A 26201-nucleotide genomic window follows, 5' to 3' on the forward strand; every position below is an offset into this window, starting at 1 on the left:
TTTGGAGCAAGATTTAATGCATTGTCTTTGAAATTTAAAAAGTGCAGCCGGTAGTTTGATCTTCCCCTGGCGGCGACCTCGTGAATGGGGTCCACGTAACACTGTAACACCGCCGCTGCGCTGCCCGGCGCTGCCCTCAGGAATTCCATTGAGAGAAGAAGCTGCCGCGTTTGTAGCGGTTTGAGGCCGCGGACGGGCGGACGGGCAGACAGACGCAGACAGACAGGCAGACAGACAGACAGACAGGCAGACAGGCGGGAGGACGGACTCGACCTGACCCGACAGTGACCGGCAAGCCGCGGCTACCTGTCTGTCTGTCTGCCTGTCTGTCTGTCAGCTTGTCTGTCTGTCTGTCTGTCTGTCTGTCGCTGTGTGTGCGGTGCATTGTAAGTGGATTTCAAGCGGGGACACGTGTGTGGACGCCGCCGCACGCGCCGCCCGGCCCGAGCTGGCAGCCAGCGCGGCGCAGCGCTCCCACGGCCAATTTCATCGGAATCGTATGGCGGATGAGTGGACAGTGGAGTGGCGGGCCGGCAGGCCAAACCTGCGAGCGAGCCACGCTACCGAACAACTCGACAAATTTCACCACCATAAACACAGATTCATTCTGCGAGTTTTTTGGGCAGAGTACAGCAGAGACGTTGGCCGGTAGAAATGGTCTTCCAGTGCGCTCGTCTCCACTCCACTGCTAGCGCGGCCAGCGCCACGGCTAGCGCCTCGCCTCGCCTCCAAAGCGGATTCACAGTTAGCCTCGCTACTTGGCTGCCTCGCTGCCTCGTCCCGGAGAGACAGGAATGGGGATTGTGTTTCCACGCAAATGGCCGACCGAGCATCCGACTGACATCGCGCACGTGCCACCGATAAAAAATAAGCCGAGGAATGGGAAGAAACGGAACGAGGAAAAAGGGGCTCACTTTTCTTAGTTTTTGCGCTCGATGAAAACCAGGTCCACTTTTGGTTTTTACAAACGATCTGTGTCGAAATTTTTTTTTTTAAACTGAGTAATTTTAAATTTTAAAATTGGGAAAAATGGAAATCTTTTAAGGTTTAGTAAAATTTGTGACTTCTGTCAATTTTGTGAATTTCTCCCCGTGTTCCCAGACACTGCACTGGTGCTTTCAGCCGCAGCCGTGCTGCTTTCGGCAGTGTAGGGCCGGGCGACCCCTACACTGTCGGCCGGGCGTCCGTCTGTGTGCCGCGGGCTGTCTACACTCACCTTGGCAGGCTGCGGCTGCCCGTGGCTTGGTCTGGCTTGGCCTGGCCGGCCTGTCCCCTGCAGTCGTCACCCCACCGCTAATCACAATAGAACATTGAAGGTCCGGCGTGGCGGGCCGGCGGCGTGGTGGGGCCGGCTAGCAGTGGCCGCACCACAGACACTTTGTTGTTAACGCCCTCGGCCGAGCCGCGGCCCGAAGGCCCGCAGGCCCGAAGGCCCGCAGGCCCGAAGGCCCGCAGGCCCGAAGGCCCGCAGGCCCGAAGGCCCGCAGGCCCGACAGGCCCGAAGGCCCGAAGGCCCGCAGGCCCGAAGGCCCGGACGGGCGATTGCCGCCCACAAATGTAACGCCGATAACCAGTCAAGGTTCGTCACTTCGTCACATCGCGTGGACCCGGCGACGTCAGCCGCGTCACTCGGTTCAATAAATCCGAAAACAAAATGGCGGCCTCGGCAGCAAAGTGATTGGCACACCGGGCAAGAAAACAATAATGCAATCAGGCAATTATGGCGCCGATGTCGCGACTGTCGAAAGAAAGGCATCCTGTATAGGCAGGCTGAGGCGGGCTTCTTTTTTTTTCGGTCTTTAATTCGCCCCTCCCCGCTGCTCGCGAGGGACTACTCGGCTGTGTCGGGCGGTGCATTCGCTAGTGCGGCTAGTGCCCTTGGAAGTGACTGTCGACCGGCAAGCCGGGAACTGCAGCCAACCTGACCACTACACTCTGACTCGGCACGGACAGGACAGGGGCCTCTGGACAGCGGGCAGAACAATGCTCCGCCACACCACATTTTTGCTTGTTGTCTTTTGTTATTGTTTTTTTCCAGGTGGATGCGTTTGGTTTTCAGCGTGGCGGTGTTGGCGGCAGTGCGTTGCATGGGTCGGGATTGACGGCTCGGATCGCCCGCATCGCCCGCATCGCTACCCCCACGCGCGACTCGGTAAGCCGATGTCTGTCTCTCTCGCACTCGCGGCGGCGCGGCGAGGCGCGGCGAGGCGCGGCGAGGCGCCGTGCAGGCGATAGCGACACTTTTAAATGCCGCGGACTGGCCGGACGGCTGCCGGGCGATATTGGTCTCCCTGTCTCTCTCGCACTCACAGCGGCGTCCCCAGCGGGTGCGAGGGAGACGGCGCGGTCAAGAATAGGCTGCACCGGCCAGCCGGCTAGACCAGGCGGTCTAGCGCGGCTGGACGGAGCCTTTTAAACTTCTTTCCAGACGGCACGGCTGTGATACCACACTGGAACGTCCTATCGGCGGGAGAGGGGGAATAAAATACGAAGCAGCCGCGCGAATCGTTTTGGCAGTGTAGCGGCGTACGCACGCGGACGGGCCGAAGAGCAATCAGATCGCCCGTTCTCTGTCGTCGTCGCCGTGCTCGGCGCTCGACGGCGAGGTGTCTGTGTGTCCGTCTGTGCCTCCAAATCGCCGCCCAAACCATGATGATCAGCGTCCATGCCCGCAGCCCAAGTCTGCCGCCGTCCTGAGCCGTGCCGTGCCGCCTGAAGGTCAGGTAGTGTCGGTGGACGGCACGCACGGGTTGGGCTGCGGGCCCGGCGCTAGCCAGCCACGCGCTAGACGCGCCCGCCGCCTTGGCGTTGTCACGTTGTCACGTTGTCACGCCGCCATAAAATGGAGTAAGGGAGCTCTAGCGCCGATTCGGGAAGTGACTGGAAGGACTCCTTTGTGGACCGGCATGCCTCGGCCGCGGCCTGCCCCGCCACCAGTGTGTCGCAAGGCAGGACGAACGGCGTCGTGTTGGCTTAGGGCGCATGCAACAGCCATAAAAAATGCATCAATATCAATTTAGACGAAAGGTGCTCGAACAACCGGAGGGATGCGGGTTTGGTGGTCATTCGATGCCTGTGACAGTTACCAACTATGATGGTAAAAGCAGTGCTTGTTTGCCTGACTGGATCTGGTTGCCAGGCAACCGGCAACACCCTTAGACTCCATAAGAACGGTCACAGAAGCATCCCTGCAGTCCCCGGCGGCGGGCGAGGACTGAGGACCGCACCCTCGCGGAGGCAAGAAGCTGAATCTAGCGCCCGCGAAGTCGAGGGTAGGCAACCCCGCCACGCGGGTGCGTTGCGGGGCGGCCTATCCTTGCTCTCGCAGGAGCTCCAGCCTGCAGGGCCCGCAGCGCCCGCGACACTGCAGGTCCTCGCTGGCACGCCGTAAAACGCGTGTACACTGCCAAGTATCGCCATCGCGGCGGAAAAGCGCAGGGCCGTGGCATAATCAGTGAGCAGAGACTCGCGACTCCGGACACCACAACAGTGTGATGTACCCGCTGCTTCCTGGTGCGCGCTGCCTGCCTGGCCTGGCTGGCTGGCTGGTGCAGCCCCGCCCAGCCAGCAGCGTGTGTTTGCATTACTATGGGTACAGCGCGACAGGCTGCAGCGTTGGCGGAGACAATAATACGCAGTACGTGGCGCCGCGCCGCGCCGCGGAAGGGGAAGTATAGCCAGATAAGGCTAGGCAAAACAAGCGCCAAAATAAGAGGCATTTCGCAAATCGGACGAGAAGCGTCAGCGCCGCGAGGCGATGTGTCGGAGTGACATGGCGATAAGGCGGCGCCTGTCTCTGTCACTCTCACGCCTTCTACCGACACACAGTGGGTCAGAAGACCGGTGGAGGCGGTCGAAATCCCGGACGCGGTTTGGGGTCCACAGTCGCTAAATGGGACTCGAACCGAACGTGTGACCCCACCAATGGATTGCTCTCCGAACGAGGAAGGTGGGGTCACACGTTCGGTTCGAGTCCTGCTTGGCGACTCTGGAGCTCAAAACGCGTCCAGAGTTTTGTCCGCCTCGCCCGCCCACTGTGCGCGCTGCCGGGCCCTGCCCCCTCCTTCGCCGTCAGGAGCTACAACGCGGCACGCCGCGGGGTAGGCTCTCTGCCGGGCTTTCTGCTCGGCTTTTAAGGCGCGCTATTTTCGGGAGGCGCTGTTGACACTCCGATAAGGCGTCGTGTCCCATTTCTAAAGCGACACACCATTTCGCCTGCATTTGCTCGGCGGCGCTGCCGGGCGCTGCCACACTGCCATGCCGCACACCGGCGACATTCGCGATTGCCATCCGATCGATGAAATGATCCCCTTGGGGCCCTTGGGGGGTTGGATCGACTTTGCCCCTTCTTTTTGCCTTTCGCGCTCAAGTGACGGCCCTCGCCGCGAAAGGTCAGACACGTCCGACCGAGGCGGCAACGCATATGTTTGCCGTACGTACACTATACATTTTCGATTTGGGGAACTGGACGGGAAGGTGACTCCCAAATCTAAACAGCAAAACAAACGGCGCTGTCTGTGATTTGGCGAGCCTCCTCACAGCCTCGCGGCGATCAGGGCCAAGTCCACAGTCTGTGTGTGGTTTTGTTTGGTGTCACTGGGGCTTTCGCGGCCCGCGGTCCGAATCCAGGTAATCGGGCACGGGTTATCGCAGTCAACAGCTTCGGTACACGCCTCCACGCCGCCACGCCGCCCCAGAACGGCCGGCGCGCTGTCGCCTGACGGCTCATCAGTTAAACAGTCATCATAAAAGGAAAAAGGCCGGGCCAGTCCGCAAATCAAAACACACACACCAGTAACCGGGTTTTCGGTTGCCTCGCCTCATCTTCGTGTTTTTATTTTAAAAAATTCTAAATTTAAAAAAAATGAAATTACGGGAATTTGCGACCGCGGCCCTTCTATTGTGATGAGGGTGTGTAGTGGGGAGTGTGACCGGTGGTGGAGTGGTGTGGTCCCTAATCAGACCTCCTCCCCCCCTCTCCTCTCTCTCTCTCTCTCTCTCTCTCTCTCTCTCTCTCTCTCTCCTCTGGCGGACCACTTCCGGGACGCGACTCAGCGGGGAGGCGAAACGAAACCGCGAATCAAGCAAAGCACACAGCATCGGGAAGGGGAGCGCGACCCCCCCCCCCCCTCCTCCCCCACTGTCCACACGGCCCGGCTTTATGTATACTCAGCAGGAACGGCTCGTCAAATGCGCCGCGTCGTCTGCTGTTTGCCGAATGCAACGTGTCCGTTTTTGTTGCCGCTGTTTTCCCTTGTTGTTGTTGTTGTTTGCGTGCGAGGAATAGCAGCTGCAGCGATGCAGAAGTCACTCGACGCGGAAAATAGTTATTGGTTCCTTTATTGGTTCCTTTATTGGTTCTGTGGTCATCTGACAGAGCGACGTATCTTCATAGGGAATCCCTTAGTAGATACACTGTTATGTACGAATGCCACACTGTTGGGGGGAGGGCTGAAGGCGGCACCTCCGTGTTGCGGACGATTCGCAGATGCTTGGCGGACCACGCGTTGCCGCTATCTCGGGGGTCTTGAGGGCAACGAGGACGCGGCCTTTTCGGGCGTGCTTCCGCGACGGCCTGGCCCTGGCGACGGCCTCGGCCGGGAAGGGGTGGCCGCTGTGGCCGCGCGAACTAGGTCACCGCCTCGCGAGTCTTTTTGCAAACACGCGTCGGAAGAAATGCTCTCGAGCAGAAGAAATGCCCTTCGGACGGAACACACGCTCTCGGACAGAAAAAATAGGGGTCTAAACAAAATCGGCTAGGCAAATGCTCTCGGGGAACGGACGTCACCCAGCCCGCCGGGCTGTTCTGAGGAGCCGCTCTGTCTCTCTCACACCCGCACGGGACGCGCCATGAGTGCGAGAGAGACGGAGCGAAGAGACGGGCGCGTTGCACAGGTGCATGGGTCAGCCGTGCCGTGCCGCCCACGCGCGCACGTCGCGTAGTCCGTCCTTTTGCACTTGAGCGAGTCGCCGCGCATGCACGCCCGGCTCGTGTCTGGACACCCTCTCGTGCCGCGTGACTCGCCACGCCACGCCACGCCACTCCACGTCACCATACGTGTGCCCAAACGGCCCTCCTATCTGCGTCGTTCCTTGCTCCCCCCAGGAGACCGACTACGAGAGTCATTGTCGTCGCTCTGTCTCTCTCGCACTCATGGTCCGCCCCGCACAGGTGCGAGAGAGACAGAGCGACGACAACGCCCGGCGCTCCTCGCGAAGGCGATGGCCCGAGCTCTCGAGAGCGGAAATAACCGTAATGCCACCGAGAGTGGACTCTCCTCGCGCCACGTGAACGGCAACGCGCAACGCAACGGCAATACGCGAGCATCGTTTTTTCTAGCAGATGATAGATATTATCGCGTTTACATGTTTCGGCGAATCTGGCGCTGGGCGCGCTGGGCGCGCTGGTGGAGGGCGAAGTCATGTCGTCGATTTCGTCAGCGCCCGTTCGCGGACGAGGGCTGCGCCGCGCCTCTCACAGCCTCTTCTGGGCGCTCCGTCGACGCCGCCCGCGCCGCCCGCGCCGTCACAGTGGCGCCACCCTGCCGCCGAACCACTTCGAACCACGCCAAGTCACGCCGCAACGTCGCATGCAATGTATGAGAGGCCGGACACATGAATAGGCAAAACTTGCCATGATTCAGTTCTAAAGTTCCAATGTGTCGACCTCTGACCGCCTACTGGGCAATGGGCTTTATTCTCGCGCAGTTGCCTAGGAAGGGTCTTAAGTTGGCAATCCTTCAGTGCACCCCCTGGAATTTTTGGAGCCAACACTAACACAAACCCATATAGAATACCTGTGCTGTTAGAACCATATCATGCGATACCAGGGGCTACGCCAGGGATGCATTTCAAGAGAATCCCGTGTACTGAAAAAGCGTGACTCATTGATAAGAATTCATAAAGATTCGATAGGAAATACTGGCGCGTGGGTCGATGGACTGGACGGAATAGATGAGGGAGGCCCCGACCAATGGCGTCCTGCCGCGGACTCGGCGCGGACTCCACAGGTACGGGGACACGTCAACCCACTGCATAATGACGACGGCATTAAGGCCGCGCCCTGCCACCCCCGGCCACAGCCACCCCACGCGCGGCGTGCGTCTACGGGGCGGGGCACCCTCAGGACGCAAATAGACTTCCCGCAGTACCGCCCGATCGGGCGTCCGGGCGTGCTCGCGGATTGCAAGGCTACCCCCGGTGGCAATCCAACCCCCCCACCCATCCAGCCATCTATCCATCCATCTATCTATCCACCGCGCAGATGACACTCGATGCCGACACGGCAGGGTGACGCGGTCGCCCGATTCGCGGATGTAATTTAACAGAATTCAATTGTTGCGCCTTCTAATCAGAGAGCAAACTAGTCCCGTGTGGCGAGATAAGATAGGGAAGAGCCGTGGCTCGTCGAAGGTCACCGCCCCCTCTCTCCCTCTCTCTCCCTCCCTCTCTGATCTACCGCAACCCGGCCGCTGGTGCCATCTACCTCCACGCGGCTGCAACTGCCGTGTCGCTAGTTTTGGCGCCAAAATGGAATGGGTCTGCAAATGCCGCCTCGTCCGTTTTGGCGCCAAAATGGAATCGGTTTGCCACTGCCGGCCTCGTCCGTTTTGGCGCCAAAATGGAATCGGTTTGCTTCGGGCTTCGACGTGGTTCTTCTCCTCCCACACACTTGCTCTGCGCACAGACTAGACAGACGAGCTTCGTGGATGAAAACAACAACCTCGGGGACGGGGGCGAACGGGGAGAGGCGAGTTAAACTGAAACGCCTCCCGCCCACTCGCCGACCGGCCCTTCGGTTTACAGTGCAGCAACACGCGTCGACGGCCCGTGGCATGGCGCGGGGTGGTTCACAGTGGCAGGGCTGCAACAAACAAAAAGGTGGAAAATCGAATGAATGAATGAATGAATGAATGAATGAGTGAGTGAGTGAGTGAGTGAGTGAATGAATGAATGAATGAATGAATGATGAAGAATGAATGAATGAATGATGAATGAATGTGAATGATATGAATGATGATGAATGATGATGAATGAATGATGAATGAATGAATGAATGAATGAATGAATGAATGAATGAATGAATGAATGAATGAATGAATGAATGAATGAATGAATGAATGAATGAATGAATGAATGAATGAACGGCACGTGTCTCCGTATCCAGGCAGGCACGAGGCAATGCCGGAAACGGGCAGAAGCTCCGACAATGGCGCTGCTGCATATGGGTCCGCTAGGAAGAGGGACTGTCCGGGGACACTCAACTCTGTGCCCGCCCCACTCGTCTCCGCGCCACTCCAGACCACGCCCCGTCACGGGCCGGGCGTGAGGTGGGTGGCGGAGGCAGCACGGCCCAGACGGGACCATCGCGGAAGCTCTCACTCTGGAATACTGAACAGAGACTGCCACCTGCTGGACGAGACAAAGCGAGACGTAATGGGAATGAGACTCCAGTGCCTCCAGCGCGTCGACTCCAGCCAAATCGAGCCTCCTCGGTGCTCCCCGGCGCCAACAGTTCGGTCAACTTGTCACGGATAGCTGGACAGCGCTGGACAGCTGGGCCGTTCTCATGGTGTACCGGTCGGACTGTTGTTGGCAGGGTGTGCGGGGGCAGGCGGCCGGGGCCCTCGGGGCTCGGGGCTTCGCATCTGGCGGGGCTCCTGCAGCGCTCCGGAGAAAGCGACCGACCGCGCCCCTCCTGGGGCCCATTGCTGGGGCCCGCCACCAGCCCGCCTGGGCCGCGTCAAGCAGGCCCTGAGTCAGGTCCCGCCGGCCCACAGTGGGCCAGAAGACCGGTGGAGGCGGCCAACACTCCAGACGCGTTTTGAGCTCCAGTCACTCAGCGGGACTCGAACCGAACGTGTGACCCCACCAATGGCTTCCTCGTTCGGAGAGCGATCCAATGGTGGGGTCACACATTCAATTCTAGTCCGTTTAGCGACTCTGGAGCTCAAAACGCGTCTAGAGTGTTGGCCGCCTCCACCGGTCTTCTGGCCCACTGTGCGGCCCGCTGGACTGCCGCTGGACGGCCGCTGGCTTGGCGGCCCCGCCTGCCTCGCCGGCTTCGCCATTCCCCGTGACGTAACACTGATGAGGTGTGGACGCGTGCTAGCTCCGTGCCCTGGCGGTGCCCTGGCGGTGCCCTGGCGGTGCCCTGGTGGTGCCGGCCGGCCGTGTGACTGCCGTGACGTGTGCCAGTGTGCCCGTCACAGCGTGCACAGCGCACAGCGCCAGTGTTAATGACTGCCATTTCGGCTTCGGTTCGCACAGCGCCACGGCCTGGAAGGCGGCCTGCTGCTTCATACTCACTCTACCACGACTTCTATACGGAGTGCGATAACCGAACCGCCGTAGTTTGGGAGCCGGGAGTTGGTCAAAACCGGTCAAAACGGTGACGAATGTGTCGTGGTTCGGGCTGACTGACTCTCGGCGGCGACTGCGTCCAATCCACGCTGAGTTTCGAACTCCGCGTTCAGGAAAGTACTCCTCCTTCTGCATGCCTTTGCCAGAGTAGTTTGGGCGTTCCGAGCGGGGATTGGATCCCGGCGCGCCGATCCACTCTCTCGCTTGCACCCCAACGCCAGTGTGCCGTTGGCGCGGCAGCACGCGCCAGCCTCCGTGCTTTCACTCTCATTCGTATGACCGTCCCCGACCGTCCCTGTCCATTGACAAGCCTCCGTCAATTATTTGTCCTTGTTTCAGAGAAAGTCGCGGAGAGCGGCGCCCTGCACTGCCCTGTCCTGCACACTCTCATCTCGTGACGCGAGCGCATCGCACCTCAGAGTGTCGCCTTCGGAATTGGACCGCTAACTTCGACTCTCCAGCCGGTTTCATGAGAAGCCATGCAGCGAGCCAGGAGGCAGGGCGGAAGGGCGCGCACAGCAACAGCGAGGGTTCGAGAGATCGATGTGGGCGAGACCGAGCGAGCGGCGATAGGGGTCCGCGAGCTACGGGAGCTAGACAGGCGGACAGCCGGGCGGGCGAGGAGGTAGACAACCTGTGTGTTGGCGGGCGGCAGACAGCCACGCCGCGGGCTGTGCTGTGGGCTGTGGGCTGTGCGTCCGTCGCGTACGTCGCTTTGCGTCGCTTTGAGTCGCGGTGTGGGAAGGCCATATGCTACCGCTGCTGGTTTCCGGGTCCGAACTGCACGGCTCGGCTCTGGCTCGGCTCTGGCTGCGCGCTTGGCGCTTCGCGACGCGACGCGGCGCTTGGAGTCCTCCCAAGGCCCAAGGTTAGCTTCGGCCTGCTTCGGCCCGGCCGCTCCACGCGTCCAAAATGGCTCACGCCGATTTGCTGCGGGTTCGACTCCAGCCATCCCGGCTTTTTGTCTTGCTGCTGTTTTTTCCGCACCGCGTGGCCGGCGGGCCTCTTGGAGGGGGCCACAGTGGGCCAGAATACCAGTGTATGCGGTCAAAACTCTAGACGTGTTTTGAGCTCCAGAATCACTAAACAGGACTCGAACCGAACGTGTGACCCCACCAATGGATTGCTCCCCGAACGAGAAATCCTTTGGTGGGGTCACACGATCGGTTCGAATCCTGTATACCGACTCTGGAGCTAAAAACGCGTCTAGAACTTTGGCCGCCTCCGCCGGTCTTCTGGCCCACTGTGCGGCGGCGCTTCAGGGGGCAGACCACCAGAAAAGCCGTTAGGGTTGGCACCGCCCTCGCGCCGCGCGGCACGTCCGAGACAGTCTGTCTCTCTCGCACTCCTGCGGCGGTCCCGCAAGGGCCCGAGAGAGCGACAGAGACAGAACGACGGGGCAACGGAGGCACTCGGCGTGCCCCAAAAATGACAAGGTTGTTTCGGTTAGGACGGCGGCACCCACGTGACCCGCTTCGCTTCCCAAGCCTCGTCGCTCTCGGTTTGCGATGCCAGTTAGCGACGCTTGCCTTCCAGATCCGAGATCCACGCACGCCGGCCTTGCGCTCAGTTAGCAGTCGGGATTCGGTTTGTGTTTCGCCGCGGCGTTTGACCCGGCCAGCCACCCGGCCAGCCACTCGGCCAGCCACTCGGCCAGGCATGGTCAAGGAAGGTAAACACTCGTAAAGGCGAAGGGGTATGGGAATAAGGCTGGTAAGGCCTCGAGCTCACTGCGCCGTCTTCCGGCAGACGAACCACACACACACATACACACACACACACACACACGCGCTGCATGTGTGGCATGCATGTCGCCTGCAGCGTGCATGGGCACTGCGTTGCACTGCGTTTGTGGAGCGTGCAGGCCGCGCGACGACGGCTGGAGGCAGAAGACACTCGCCACCGCCAGTCCCGGAGGCAAGGCGGCAAGGTCACCCCAATTTAATTGCATGCAGACCGGCAAAGTGGTCGCTCCGAGGAGGATGAGGAACATGCAGATGCATAGGGAGTGGACGGAGAGACAGAGTGGCGAGTGCGAAGCGACGGGTGGAGTGGGGGGGGGGAGCGGGGAAGTCAACTCTCCTGGGGAGTGGCTGCGAGTGAATAAGACAGCCCGCCCGCACCGCCACTACACCGCCAGGGCGCCGCCGTGCTCGCCGTGCTGCGTGAACGTGCTTCCACCCCGGCAGCCCGGCAGGCACCACACGACTCCCTGCCCACGCGCGCGGCGTGCGTGCGGGCATACACACACACACACACACACCGCACACACACACACACACACGTGCGCGTGCGTGCGTACCGTGCGCGCGCGTGCCATCAAGACCCGTGTTCCTTTTTTCCGGTTCTAGATTTTAACATGTTTACTATTCAAAACGCGCTAGGGCCGCGCGCGCTGCTGCTGCTGCTGGTTCGGCTGGTTCCACGCGTGGCCACGGCGGCGTCCATAGCCCGCTCGGCCTAGCTGCCGTCCAATGAGGTTGGCGAAGTCGGCGCGTGAATCGGATCGTGGGGCCTCTTGTGCATCGCGGCACTTGCAGGCACTTGCGCCCCGCAGGTTGTCGCTCTGTCTCTCTCGCACTCATCGACGTCCCGCAAAGGTTGGAGGGAGACGGAGCGACGACAGCGGCTCTCGGAATCAGTCTCCTGCGAACGCCACACGCGTGCAGGTTGCACAAGTGCGCGATGACAGGCAAGGCAGGGCACGGCACGTCATGGCCTGGCGCGCTCCCATTGGTCGCTCGGAACCCTTCAAGAGCCTGGGGGCGGGGCGGGGCGGGGCGGGGCGCCCTCTGCGAAATGACCTGCAAATAGGGCGGCCCGTGATGACAGGCTCGACGGCCCTTTGCCGCTTCTTCTTCTTCTACTTCTCGCTGTCGAGATAAACGATGCCGATAAGGCGCGAGGCATCTTATCGAGAGATCGAACATCGAACAACGTGTCGACCTGTCGGCGCGGCGCGAGCATGGTGCGAGCGGCAAGGCGGCCCGGCCAGGCGGCAAGCGCAAAGCGAAACAGTGGATGGAGATAAACGCCGGCAGGGCGGCCAGCGCGGCCCGGCAGCCCACACCACTGGCAAGTCGATTGTTGGAGTGCCGGGCCGTTCCAGCCGCTCTGGCTGATCAATGCCGCCAACATTGCCACCTTAAAGGAACCGGAGCGGCGGGGCCAGGCAGGGCGGCCTGGAGTAATTTCCGTGGAAAATGGAAGGCGTAACCGACGCAACCGTGCGCTATGCGGCGCCGCGCGGCGCAGGCGAGCCTCACTCTTTTGTTTTTGCCGCCATTTTTTTCTGTTTTTTGGAGGGGAGGTATTGACACTTTTGCCAACTTAGGCGTGAGTTTGTCGTGCGGCTTACACAACGAGAGGCGGTCTGCGCGCTCGGTCGCCCTGGTGGCCTTGGCGGCCTTCGAGGAGAGGTGAGGCGCGCGGCACACTTCGGGACTTTGGGTGGTTCGGGAGGGATTTACACTGTGCTCGTTGCGTGGCCGTGTCACAGTGGGCCAGAGGACCGGTGGAGGTGGCCAGAACTACTTTAGTAGCGTTTTGAGCTCCAGCGTTGCTAAATGGGACTCGAATCAAACGTGTGACCCCACCAATGGATTGCTCTTTGAACAAGGAATCCATTGGTGGGGTCACACGTTCGGTTCGAGCCCTGCTTAGTGACTCTGGAGCTCAAAACGCGACTTGAGTTTCGTCTGCCGCTACCGGTCTTCTGGCCCACTGTGCGTGTGGCTCTGGGTGAGGGTCGGTAAACAATACAGTCCTAACCAAGGACTCTGGTGGACTGATTCCACACAGTGTGTCGGCGCCCTGTCTCTCTCGCACCCCCACGCCGTACAGTGTGACAGAGGGAGAGAGAGGGCGGGGCGGAATCAGTCAGCAGGAATGGGTTTGCAAAGTATGTTTGGCGGCAGGCCGGGCGGACCGGCGGGGCGGCAGTCGCGTCGTGTTGCGTGGTAGCGCATGGGTCCTAAGTGGCTGGCGGCCTGGTTGCCCTGCCGGTGTGCCGCGCCGCCCGGTGCAGCCCGGCCTGTCGCAGGAAGGGCCGCATGGGACGCACGGCGACAGTGGCGCGACGCGCCGCCCCCGCTCCCGAAATACACCGGCGTCGCTGTATCGATACTATCGAAACGTGCTTCCAGTGTCGGGTACGTCGCGAGGGAAGGCCAGATCAGAGGCCCAGTGTGGACTGTCGGTGCACACCGGGCAGGCCGTCCCTCTCGCAACCATACGGGACGTCCCACGAGTGCGAGAGAGAGAGAGACGCTGAGGTAAAAGGTGCCCCCTTTCCTTTCTCCGATAACACTTGATCGCCGTCATGACGACCACGCCGCCGGCCCAGCCGCCGTCCCGCCGCGTGCCGCGTCATCGGTGGCAGTGTGGTGGCCGGAAGAAAGTCCGTGCGTCCGTCCGGCGGAGGGAGGGAGAGGGAGAGAGAAAGTCGCGTGTCGTGTGTTACCCAGGCCGCCCAGTCCCCAGTCACTCTGTCGCCAACCTGGGCGGACACACTGGGGCACACGCATCGCGTCACCGCTTCGATACCCCGCGCCATTCCGCAGTCAAGGGGTATCGCCGGCCGCCCACGCGTGCGCCGGCTGCCGGGGGAGCCGCTAAAGAAGCACTGCGGGCACGGCGCGGCCCGCGAGTGCGAGAGAGACAGCGCGAGTGCGAAAGCCGAAAGGCCAATCACGCTCATGTGGCGTAACCGGCGCCACTATCAGTGTATCAGTGTCGTCAGGTGCAGCAAGTGCGCTTCTCCAAGACGGTGGCGGAGCGCGGCGACGCGGCGTGGCAGAGAGGGCCGCGTCACCGCCACGGGCGCCACGTGGATGCCGCTTATCTTCGAGGCGCCACGGAGCGGCCGCGCCGCCGCACTGCCGATTGGCAGTCGAGCACATCGCCGGGGCGGTGCCTTGGCAGTGCCGTGACGACGAGCGCATTCGCCATTTGCCCTCGTAGGGACCACGTCACAACCCGCCCGGTCCCTCTCGCACTCACGGAGCGTCCCGCTGAAGGGCGAGAGAGACAGCGCGCTGGTCGAAAGCGCGCGGCCTCGCCGCGAGCGCGTTCACCCCCAGCGGACTCATTCCGAGAGTCGTCACTGTCTCTCTCGCACCTATAGGGCACGCCCCTTGAGTGCGAGAGAGACAGAGCGACGACTATCGGAATGAGTCTACAGAGCGTTCCAGCCGTTGTTGTCGCCTTTAGTAGGCGTCGCATTGTGTCTACAGGCCTCCAGGCGGTGTCTGCTGTCGGCGCTGCGAGGCCCGGCCGGGGGCCCCGGGGCGCTCCAAAGGACACGGCGCCCACCGCACGCCCCGGCGCCCCGCCCCGCCCCGCCATGGCCAGCAACAGCTCCTGAATATTATGAGAGATTGGCAAATAAGTGGCCGCCCCCCCCTCCCCCCGCCTGATACGCACGGGATAGGCAAGGCAGCCCTTGGCAACGTGCGTGAGAGTACTCTGCCGAAAGCAGGCTGCGCTCTCGCCGCTCTGTCTCGCTCGCACTCGAGTGGCGCCTCGGAGGGGTGCGAGAGAGACAGAGCGAGAGACGCTCGGAGGCAGCCCGCAGCGCGCGCCGCGACGCCGCATAGTGGTTTTGGTTTGCCGGCGCGGGGCCCGATAAGCGCGAGAAACGCACAGTGTCACCACGGGCAACATTTGGACGGAATCAGGACGCGTTCCGAGTGTCACGGTTTGCCATCAGATGACTTTGTTGGAACTTGGCGTGTTTGATGTAGCAATGAGGATGGGAGGAGGGCGCGCTCGCGAAGCTTACGTCGCTTACGCTGACGACAGCGGCGGAGGCACCGCGCCCCGCCGGTCCACTGTCATACAGGCAGAATGAGTGTCGTCATTGGACCGCGTTTTATGGTGTGCAACCCTAATAAACATTCAAGGGGTTCGCGACATTTCAAACATCCGCGTCGCCACGCGAGTCGAGTCCGCCTGCGAAAAGCGGGGTAGGCCGGCCCGCAACACAGCGCTGCCTGGCGGAGCGACCTACCCCGGACTTGGCTCCCGCCTCTCCTCTCCTCTCGCCCTTGGGCTGGACAAGCTGCGGCGGCTGCGGCGTTTCTTTGTCGTTGTTTGTTTGGCGTTTTCGTTTTGGTTTTTAGGAAACGCCGGGGACTTTCAAGGCGATGACGTTGGCTTTTGACGCGTGTCGTGAATGACAGCCTTTTTGTATGCGACACCCGATGGCCGGGCCACGGGCCGCGCCGCGAGTCGAGCGAGGAGCGCACAGTGGGCCAGAAGACCGGCGGAGGCGGCCAAAGTCCCGGACGCGTTTTGAGCTCCAGTGTCGCTAAATGGGACTCGAACGAGTGACCCCACCAATGGATTGCTCTCCGAACGAGGAATCCATTGGTGGGGTCACTCGTTCGGTTCGAGGCCTGCTTAGCGACTCTGGAGCTCGAAACGCGTCTAGAGTTTTGGCCGCCTGCGCCGGTCTTCTGGCGAATCCACTGTGCGATGCCGTCATTTAATCCAAACCCGAAACCACACTGAGATTCCAAACGCTATGAGTATAGCACGTATGGTGCAATGCAGCTGAGATATCGCACCATACGTGCAATGCCTCAGCCATATTGCACCTTACGTGCAATGCATCCCGAAAAAGCCCTATGCTAATGCATGGGAATAGGGAGGCATTGCACTTCATGTGCAATGCTTTTGCATTGCACCAATTGACGCTATACTCATAGCGTTTGGATTCTCAGTGCACCAGCGCAGCGCGTGTTTAATGAATTATCTTTCCCTTGGTCCACCTTCCACTCATCACAGTGGAGTGCCAAATCTTGTGAGTCCACCTCCAACTCATCACAGTCGAGTGCCACTCTCGCTGGCGTCATCCCACCCGCTCCACCTGGTCTCTAGCTCTGCAGACTGATTCCGAGAGTCGTCTTCGTCGCTGTCTCTCTCGCACCCAAACGGGACACCCCCTTAGTGCGAGAGAGACAGCGACGAAGACGACTCTCGGAATCAGTCTGCTGCCGTACGAGACGAGCCGGGCACGAGTCTGCAACAACGCCAAATTCAGGGCGAGCCCCAACCTCAGCCTCGGCCCCGAAATGCACCGCTCGACACCCAGTGTAGTGGAGGAGGGGGCCCCCCTCCCCTCCCCCCGCCCCCTGAAGCGCCAGGCCGCCTTGCCGCCGTGCCGAAAAGGGTGCCACGTCCCGGGCGCGACAAATCCACCTCCGTACGATCGGCTCTCGCGCTTCATTCTTCTGTCCGCCCTTTGTTGGCTCTTCACGGACTTTTGCCGACGGTTAAGGCAGAAGGCAGGCCCTCCAGCCGCGGCCCGCACTCGGCGGCGATACCCCGCGCGCAGAGGCCCCTCGCGAAAGTGGCCTCGAGGCGTGGGGTAGCGACAAGGTGCAAAGAGGGAGGGCAACTCTGTTCTACGCGGTCAGCTGGTTCTTTATTGCACTCCACTCGAGGCAGTGGAACCTTCGGGTTAAAACATTTCATAAACATCCAAACATAGTTTTGTAAGTAAAAATAATTTTTGGGTGCTTCTTGGACAGTGAAGGCATACCCATACGTCCTCCCCATATTTTTGATTGGAAGGGGGGCTAAAAATGATCAAAAAGCACACAAAAAGTACAAATATAACACAGTCACTAAAAATCTTATAAAAACATTTTTGTACCATATTTTGTTAATTGCTACGGAAAGAATACTAGCCCTACTGTTACAGCATTGCTGCTCTATCCATATCAATCATAAAATCTGTGACAACAAACAAAAGAGCAGTACTGCAGTACTGCAAATTTTTCAAACACTAAAATATTGCACTATTTAAAATAGAATACTGTGGGTTCTCATTGTTGTTGGAGCATTTCTTTGGTGAATAGATTAGCTATCCTGAGTCTCCACTTAGTTTACCTTCTTCAACATGAAGTGGCAAAAACAATGAACAGTAGCCACATACATGAAGAATGATTGATATAAATTAAAAATTGAAGTAGAATTGACATTAGTTTTTCTTCTTTTGTTTGGCCTTTTCTTTGACCTCCTTTTCTTTCTTCCCCTCAGCAGGTGATAAAGCACCCAGCGCCTTTTGAGGAACTTCAGTAAATATCAAAGTACCAAGGAAGACAAGAATGGTACCAATCCAATGGGCTACAGTAAATGGATTTTTGAAATATACTAATGAGAATACCAGAGACCCAAATTTACGCAGGGTAAGCACTAATGTAACTGTTAGTGAAGAACACTCTGTGGTCAACCTGTAAACTGAGCTGATGCACAAGTACTGTGAAACCACATTACCAATGAGATACAGTACCATGATTGGAATTGTAAAACCAAGACCTGTTATCTCATAAGGGTCTGAATCTATTGCCATTGACATATGTTCCCAGAGATTGCCACCAAGCAGGAGAAATAGAGGAAGTGGCAAAAGGTGCTGAAAAAAAAAATTGATATTAATAGATAGATGGACACTTGTTAAAATAAAAATGACCACTGTAAAAAAATAATTACCGTGTAAAGCAATGCTTCCTGAGAATGCTTTCCATATCTTGCAAACAAAACTTCTTGATAGATACCCATTCTTGCAGAAATGAACAAGGCCACAGTGAGGAGAATAATTCCTATGAAAGGAAGGATGTTTTAAAAAAATATGGTTAAATATTGGTCAGACAGAAAGTAAACTGTTCTGATTCAAAATTGTCTCCACAATGAAAATTCCATTCGTTTAACTTACCTAAAGTCCACCAGAACATATCTTCATAAGGAGTAGTGGGAACAATAGGAGATCCATCTTTAGGTGGGGGCACCGTTGATTTCTGAAGGACATTGATTTTTTTAGAGTTCAATTTGTCATAATAAAAAGATAAGAAAATATACTAAAAGCAGTGCTAAAAGAGAGTTAGCTGTCTTTACTTACCACTTCTGTACTTGACATAATGGTACAAATAACAATACCCAATGAGATCATGGCCACAGACAGGTACTTAGAGAGAGTGTACTTCTTTTTCAATATGATAATGCCCATTATCATATTGGCAATCAAAGACCCCTACAAGAGTAAAAACAAAGTAAAAATTAATTGCAAAGGAGTAAAATGAGCTTGAGGAGAAACATGAGCTTGAGGAGAAACACCTTATTAAACATTTTCTGTTTACTTACAGCTCGGAATATCATATGTAGAGGCATGGGTATGTTAAAGTTGAATGCATAATTGTTGCAGAGACTTGATGCAAAGAACATGAGCACCAAAATGAAGTAATCCCTAGTGTGGAAAGATAACAGTTAAATTAATTTTTTTTAAATTTCCCTATTTAAGACATTATTTAACATGTAACTTTTTTTCTTCCCAAACATCCAAAATTTTGACACACTCGGGTCTTGAAGACATGACATAAGAAAATAATGATAAGATTATCAAATGGTAGTTACCTTAATCCTATCTTTGGCTTGACGGTTCCAAATTTGGCAGTAAAAGCAAATCCAATCAATGCAATTGAGAAAAAACTGGTGAATGTAACAAGGTTTCCGCTTCCTGGATCCTGCCTGGGAATAACAAAATCAAAAAGAATTAGAGACAGAAAAAATTAATGTGACAGTAGCACGATTTAACAAAGTCAAATCGCTGGGGAAAAGAAGTGAACAATTTGATGTTGTTGACCATAAGCATAAATTATGCATAAGTTGCAAGCAAATCATTTGTGAATAAAATATAGTGGGATAAGTGTGATGTTACATTTTTTAAGTGAACTCCACTAAGGTCATGGGTATTGTAAAGAGAGTTCATAATTATTTTTTAAATTTTGCATTGCACAACAAAACAACAGAGCCAAAAGTGGCATTAAAAATATATTTTAACCTTAAATAATTCCTTGGTGAGCCATGACGGAAGGATATTCAAGTAGCACCGTGTTTCCATAATACCAAGGGGAGCCCTATCAGGACCGATCACTTAAAAACATGGTCCATTCCCGCACACTTTCCAAAAACTTACTTGACAAGGAGTTCCAGGAAGACTACGTTGATGCCGCAGCCGATGAAAACACCGGCTATGGGAATACCTGGATGCATGTTGGGGCTGTTTCTCACTACGTTTCAAATTTGGGAAGAAATGGGCCGCGTGTCAGAACGGCAACTTGACAAATTACGAGTGCAACATAACTTTGCGACAGACTTAACCAAGCGCTGCCGACAAGTTACGACGGTGATGTGCCTCGAGGAGGCACCACGACGGAGCCGTCTGCTATCAGTGTCGGAGTGTCAGTGTCCATTAGTGGCAGGCGTGCCAACCTCCGACGAACATCGGAATGTTTCCCGCGCGGGTCCCCCCGCATGCCGCCGTAGCCAGCCGGGTGCAACGCCTTCTGTTCGACAGCGAACATCATTGAGGAAACCGTCGAAAACTGCTGCTGGAGGGAAGCATGGATTGTCCGAGCCGGCCGGGCAGCGCAGGCCGGAGGGACTTCCCGGTTGTCGGGCTGGCACCCCTGCCGGAGGATCCTCTAGTCATTCCCCCCACCACCACTTCAAACGTCTATCTGCCCCAGACTAGACGGCCCTCGAGTAGAAAATGAGCTGATGAGGAGGACCCGGGCCGCGGAGCCCGCGGTGGACACCGGACCTTACGGTGCCGTGGCCGCTGTGGCCGAGACGAACGAGGTACGCCGAGGAGCACTCGATGATGGGGCATGCCTGCGTCCTAGCGCCTCCATGGTCCTCCACCGCCAACGCCTGCCTGGCTGCTCCACGCACGGCGCGCACAGCGTGACAGCGCAGCGCGCCGCTTATCGAGGGAATGACACAACCCTCGCGAGCCGCAGCTGCCGCCACATTCTAGCACGCGATTGCATCTTCAATCGAAACGCTTCAGTCTGGGTTCGCCTCTGACATCCTGATAGCGTCAAGGACACGGATTTGGCGGTTTGATTGGTATTGGAGACAGGGCGACGCGGCCGCGATGGTTTTGCGGAGTGCGCCGTGCGGCACGTGGAGACACAAGCCCGTGTTTTCAACTGCAAAATATTTTTAAAAGAATGGAACAAAGGTTAGGTTAGGCAGGTGGCTCGCCAGGAAAGCATTCAGTCCGTCAAGAGGTTCATGAGCTGGGTATCTTCATCTCTCGATGATAGCGATTCGGTAGTACTCGGACATCACAATCACATCCATCCAGTGCGGTGACGTTGCAAACGAGCCATGCCAAGGTCGGGAAGCGCGCGCACTCACACACACACACTGAAGACAAGATTCTGTGCCGTCCCATGTGAGCACGCGAGCTCAGTCTGCTGCTGCAACGCCGTGACTTGAATGGTACAGTGCAGAGATGTCCGCGTGTCTAAGATTTTTTAAGAAAGGGGGAAAGGGGGAGAGAGGGGGGCAAGGTAGGGCGTCTCCAGAGGTCAGCCGGTCACATCCGATGAAAGATTACTCTACTGTCACCTCATCAATCGAAAGAAACGGTGGGAGAAGTCAAACGGAGTCCGAAAGAGGTGGGGAGGGGGGAACACCGCGTAGCCGCTGTCGCCATAGTTACCGATTTGTTTACACGGCGGAGGGCAAGACAAGAGGATGTCAACAACTTGTCACTTCAGTTTTTTTGGGAACCCCGCAATGACGAGCAGCAATGATTTGGCAAAAGGTGATTAGAATAAACCCCTGATGTTCTGCCTCGGGGCATAACTGGTTGTGTGAGCCCGCCACTTATGTAATGCTCTCTTTCCTACCAGCCATGAAGTGTGTTCTGGATGACAAGGGTGACTTGTCAGAAGTAAGAGCTCAGCTGGAAGAACAGATGGTGTCTGGACAGAACAATGCAATTACAACCAGATTTAGCAAACCAACAATGCCGCCAGAAATCATTCTTGCAAATCATCTAATACGCCAATATTTGGAATCTGTCGGACTCCACAAAACTGCTTCAGTCTTATGCACAGGTGATTGAACTGTAAAACTCCATCCCAAAAAATGCACCAATGACAGTAGCAGATAAATACAACTAATTTTTTCCCTCAGAGAGTGGGTTGCCAGGCTCACCAGTTCCTGAAGAAGTTTTTAAGTCAACCATGTCATCTGTCCCGCAGTCTGGAGAAAAGTGAGTGAGCTGTGATTTACATTTGAAACTTAATTGAGATTATAGATGATATATATATGGTTTACCATGTTACAGACCTTTACTACAGAATATGATTGACAAAATACTTAACAGTTAAAGTTGAAAAAAAGAACATTTAATCTGTACTCCCCAAAAAATTGCAATTAATATGTGCCTTGTAGACTGAATTCATAAGACAGTATTTTATAAATTGTACATTAAGAAATGAAATAAAGGATTAGATCTATGTAGCATTTAATGATCAGAGTTTGTACAAAGTAGAAATACTCAAACATAATACCTATTCTAAGTGTGATTTGCTTAAATGAACATATACACTAAAAGAGTCTCTTAAATCTGCTGTTTCAATCGAGGATTCAAAGACTAAACACAGAACTCATCCAAATCAGTACATAAATGCTGAAACGCATTGAAAATTCAGCATGAGGGTCAGTTTTAGGAAGTAAAAAATTAGTGTTCCAAGATATTTTGTTAAATTAAACTTGCATAAAAAATTAATAAAGAGTTTGAAATTTATGGTTCGAATTCTGGGTTTTTACGCAAGATTACAAAACCTTCCATAATTGGAGACAAGGGAATATATTCATCAGTTGCCAACTCTGCTCGTTCACCATGGGCTAGGAGGACAGGGGTTGTATGAGTCTGGAATCCTGTGATAGTCTTTGGTTTACCAGCCTGACCCACAACATCAACAGCCTGCAGGGGAAAAGAAAAGGAAAGAAATAAGTTAAGAAATAGGCAATTTAGTGTAGATGTTCAAATATTTCTCACCAACAACAGGTAATGATACGTACCAAACCAACTCGCACAGGCACAGCTAATGGGTTACATTCTTCATCAAATGTAACTAACATACGAGGCTGCATAGCAGCTGCCAGAGTGTACAAGAGGTAGTGGGATTTGCCGAGAATAACTATAAAAGAACAACAAATCCCCATTATTCACAGAAAAATGAAATAGCATTATAGTCATAAGGAATAAAATGTCAATTAAGTGAACTTACTATTTTTGACATCAAGAAAACTGACAAGTGTTGCCAACAATCCAGCCAATGCTACTGGAGACAGTAACTGCCGGTCGCTGTGGTATGGGCTAAGAGTAAGGGTACCTTTGCCTAGATGGACTAGACCCTGTGCAATGCGCACCATAAACAGATTGTTGGGATCTTTGCCATGGAATTGGGCAAGCTGTCTGAGCATGGCTGCTAACCTACATAACAAAAATAATTATGTCAATATGTATATCAGTCAAAGTTACACAAACTCATTTCTATAAAATTTTAAGCTTGCCTGGCATTGTTTGTGCCTGCTCCAACCAGTCCCATCGCAAAGATTGAATTGTGGGCTACTTCTGCATCACTGTCATGGGAAAATTTACTTAAGGTGTCCAAAATCGAAAGCTTTGGGTTTGAGACAGAGATTAGACCTAATGCCAAAGGCACAGCCCTTCTAATAGCAGGTTCACAATAGCGCAGCTGAAACAAGACACAAAATAGATAAGTTTCCCCCAAATTTGAAGAAAATATAATCTAGAAACATTATTTTGAAGTTTTAGTTTCATACCAGGTGACCAAATGATCTGTATGCCATTTCCGAACCAATGTCTTCACCCATGGCAATAAGAGCGATACCCAAAACAGCAACAGCTTGCTTGGAGGTAAAATCTTTCTCTTTATCATCTTTCTTGTCATCCTTTTTGCTCTTGTCATCCTTCTTGTCCTTTGTCTCTTCCTAAATTTGAAACAGAGAAGTCAAGAGTGAAAAACTAAAAACATTTCTGGGTGAAAAGTGAAAGACGGCAATAAAATCATACCTTGTCACTGGGCTCATGGTGCTCACTACAAATGTGCAGCAAATGCTGAATCTTCAACACATTGCCAGTACCAGCATAAGCACACACTTCCACCAGAGTGGTTGCCATTGATTTAAATGGCTCTGGGATCACCTCAAGGGCAGCAATGATAGCTTCAACAGCTTCCTGACGCCCTGCAATGGTAGCAACAAGTTAAAATATTAGCTCTTAAACAATTTGTGACAGAATACATTAGTTCAACAGTGAAATAATATTTAAAAAATTACCTAGATGGCAAAGTCCCAGTCCCAGAGGAAGGAATCTGGCATAGGTATCTTTTAAGTCAGCCTCAGTGCGTTCCATTAAAGTCTGTACAATAGCATCGGTTACATCAGCATTACAGGAACCAACGGCAATCATTCCGCATGCCATACCAGCCAAACCAACAACTTCCATTGTTGATTTTGGATCACTAAGAACAGGTGTGAGGAGACTAAGAACTGCCTCCCTGTTAGAGCCAGCATAAGCCAAACCCAGGCCTATAAACACAAAAAAACATGACAGGATTAAAAATAATAGACCAATCCAAGACTCAATCGCTCTCTCCGCATCTTAACCATCTTACCGATAATTGCACCAATTCTCATTACATTGCTTTGATGTAAAACGTAATCAGACAACAAAGCAAGAGCAGGATCACACTCATTCCTGACACCACAATTTACAATACCACATGCCAGAAGAGCACCAGACTGAAAAAAATAAAAAAATGCACTTGATTAGAAATTTGTTTACCACAAACCAAGTGACTACAAAAACTTCAGACAAGCTAACCTTGATATAATCTTCCGATGAGTACAAGTATTTATCAATAGGAGTAAGACCTCCGTCAACATCCCAAAGAAGGATCAGCCCCAATGAAGCTGTGGCACTGAGCATACCTGTTGCAGAGACCAATGGATTGTTGAGTTATTCAGATAAATGCTTAACTAGTATATTCAGATGGAGAGGAATAATACCCACCATGATCCTTGTTCTTGTACATCCATTTGTTTCCCTCAGATTTAAGGAGTTTGTCCTGTCCAAATGCAGTGTTGACGAAACCATTAACAAAACTGGCAGCCAGATTTTGACGCGCTGAGTCAACCTGACCACCCCCAAATTGAGGTCGGGCATCCAAATGAGATTTGTACACATCCTCTGGTGTCTTTGCCTCCATAATATCCAACTAGATAGGGTGAAAGGAAGTAAGAATTAACTTGAGCAGAAAATTTTTGCATGAATCCGAATTTTAACAGATGTATACAAACCTCTCGAGCTAGATTTAAGAAGTGGTTGTTCAAGTGACCATTAGACATGATTTCCATCAATTCATCATATTCAGGTGTGCTTTCATTAAGCTCAAGGAAGATTTGCTGTCGGCCAAGCATGAACGCAAGCTGCTTTTGCATGGCGAGGTCAGGGCATGATGTGAAAATCTCTTCAATTAGAGTGTGGTTGTTCAGTTGCATGGCAAGTCGAAGAGCCTGAGGGTACTGATTAAACTTCCGGAAAAGATCTAGAGCAGTTGTCAGAAGAGTTGTATTTTCTGGATCTGGGACGTAGGGCACACAGCTGGTGAGGTACAGGCACACACGAGGATAGGCACTTTCATCCACATACTGCTGCAGCAGATCCAAACGTTCAATTTCCATGAGAAGATCACAAGCATCTGCTTCGGCATTGTGAGCCATGTTGTATGGAATAATTTCACCAGCGAGGTCTACAAGATTCTTCCGTGCTTGAGCATCACCTACAGGGAGATCTGCCCATTCCGCAGCAATTTCTCCAGAGAGGTGCCTGAATAGGAAATTAAAATAATTATTGCTTTAAACTGATATACTGAAGGAAAATGTAGAGAAATGGTGCTCTGAGATGAAGCCCATAGTTTCCAATGCTACTCTTGAACATACCTAACATATTCATGTCCCCAATTGGCAATTTCATTTTTGGTACCAAGCAGCCGGTACTTCAAGCAATCCCTCCCATCTGACATGGTCATAGCCAGGACTGAGACAACATCAGCTGAAAGTTCTTTAGTGTGAGGATCCGTTATTTTCTCATATATTTCCTTCATGGTATCAAAGTGAGGGCGCATGAATTTCAATGGTTTAGGAACACTTGTCATTGATGTTGTGGAGGCACGAATTTGAGACCGTAAACTTTCCAGAGCAGGTATGTACAAAGATGTGTCATTTTCCTGAAAAACAATGAAGCTGTTATGAGGAACATTACAGGTGCCATTCATACAATGAATGAAGTTACACAAGTACCTGCAGCCTCTCCACAAGCATATTTAATTCCTCTTGAAGCACTTTGTCCTCTTCAGACTGGAGAAAAGAAAACAACAAAATGTAAATACACAAAACCGTACATCAGAGGAATACTGACACACAAGCAGCTTTGTCATGGCCTATGAATGACTCAATAATAATGAGAAAATAGGCTGGTAAACGAACTAAAAAAGGATGGTTGAGGTCAAGTAGATACCAGAAATAAAATCGTACAAATATCACAGCAAATAGGAGTTTAGCAAACAAGTAAAACGGTTTTGTTGTAATGTGTCAAACTATCGCTTTGTCACTTAACCTCAAAACTTAACGACAAAGACATCACGGTATTCTTACCAATTCAGTCTTCTCTTCCTCCTTTTTCTTTTCAACCTTGTCCTTCTGGGGTTTTACTTCGCTAACCTCGGTGTTCGTCATTTTGAAGTGTTTAACTCAAGAAATATCAACGTGAAAAGTGAATGAACTGGTTCGCCGTCTTGCCTTTACTTGTCGGCGTACTAGTGACTTCTGACACTTCTGACACAACGAAAACGCCACCTTAAGAACACGAAAACAACAGTAATGTTTTCGCAACTTTTTTGAGGCAGTACACTTAAAATCCCATAAGGTCATTAAATTGAATTATC

At 54.0% G+C, this 26201-nt stretch overlaps 3 protein-coding genes across 4 annotated transcripts; 1 reads left to right on the top strand and 2 right to left on the bottom strand.

Annotated features, from left to right (window-relative positions):
• Window positions 1–16770: 16770 nt before the first annotated feature.
• On the bottom strand, window positions 16771–20023 carry LOC117651802 (UDP-xylose and UDP-N-acetylglucosamine transporter). The gene is made up of 7 exons (XM_034396157.1): window positions 19340–20023; window positions 18778–18891; window positions 18508–18610; window positions 18266–18397; window positions 18083–18164; window positions 17860–17969; window positions 16771–17782 (listed from the first exon to the last, which is right to left on the bottom strand). The coding sequence occupies exons 1-7, from the start codon at window positions 19414–19416 to the stop codon at window positions 17351–17353; spliced, it is 1050 nt and encodes a 349-aa protein (XP_034252048.1). The 5' UTR covers window positions 19417–20023; the 3' UTR covers window positions 16771–17350.
• A 98-nt stretch (window positions 20024–20121) lies between these two features.
• LOC117651804 (lisH domain-containing protein FOPNL-like) lies at window positions 20122–21687 on the top strand. Of its 2 annotated transcripts, none has more exons than XM_034396160.1 (4): window positions 20122–20652; window positions 21069–21275; window positions 21355–21433; window positions 21509–21687. In XM_034396160.1, the coding sequence occupies exons 2-4, from the start codon at window positions 21071–21073 to the stop codon at window positions 21549–21551; spliced, it is 327 nt and encodes a 108-aa protein (XP_034252051.1). In that variant the 5' UTR covers window positions 20122–20652; window positions 21069–21070; the 3' UTR covers window positions 21552–21687. The 2 variants fall into 2 exon arrangements, with proteins under 2 accessions (XP_034252051.1, XP_034252050.1); XM_034396159.1 differs by lacking the exon at window positions 20122–20652 and adding an exon at window positions 20743–20980.
• LOC117651801 (26S proteasome non-ATPase regulatory subunit 2) lies at window positions 21672–25992 on the bottom strand. The gene is made up of 14 exons (XM_034396155.1): window positions 25912–25992; window positions 25558–25614; window positions 25198–25484; window positions 24556–25084; window positions 24269–24473; window positions 24080–24186; window positions 23871–23997; window positions 23533–23784; window positions 23267–23439; window positions 23017–23184; window positions 22744–22928; window positions 22458–22663; window positions 22249–22367; window positions 21672–22150 (listed from the first exon to the last, which is right to left on the bottom strand). The coding sequence occupies exons 1-14, from the start codon at window positions 25990–25992 to the stop codon at window positions 21968–21970; spliced, it is 2679 nt and encodes an 892-aa protein (XP_034252046.1). The 3' UTR covers window positions 21672–21967.
• Between the last annotated feature and the right edge of the window lie 209 nt (window positions 25993–26201).

Source organism: Thrips palmi, unplaced genomic scaffold (genome assembly GCF_012932325.1).
Source record: "Thrips palmi isolate BJ-2018 unplaced genomic scaffold, TpBJ-2018v1 HiC_scaffold_6, whole genome shotgun sequence".
Taxonomy (NCBI): Eukaryota; Metazoa; Arthropoda; class Insecta; order Thysanoptera; family Thripidae; genus Thrips; species Thrips palmi.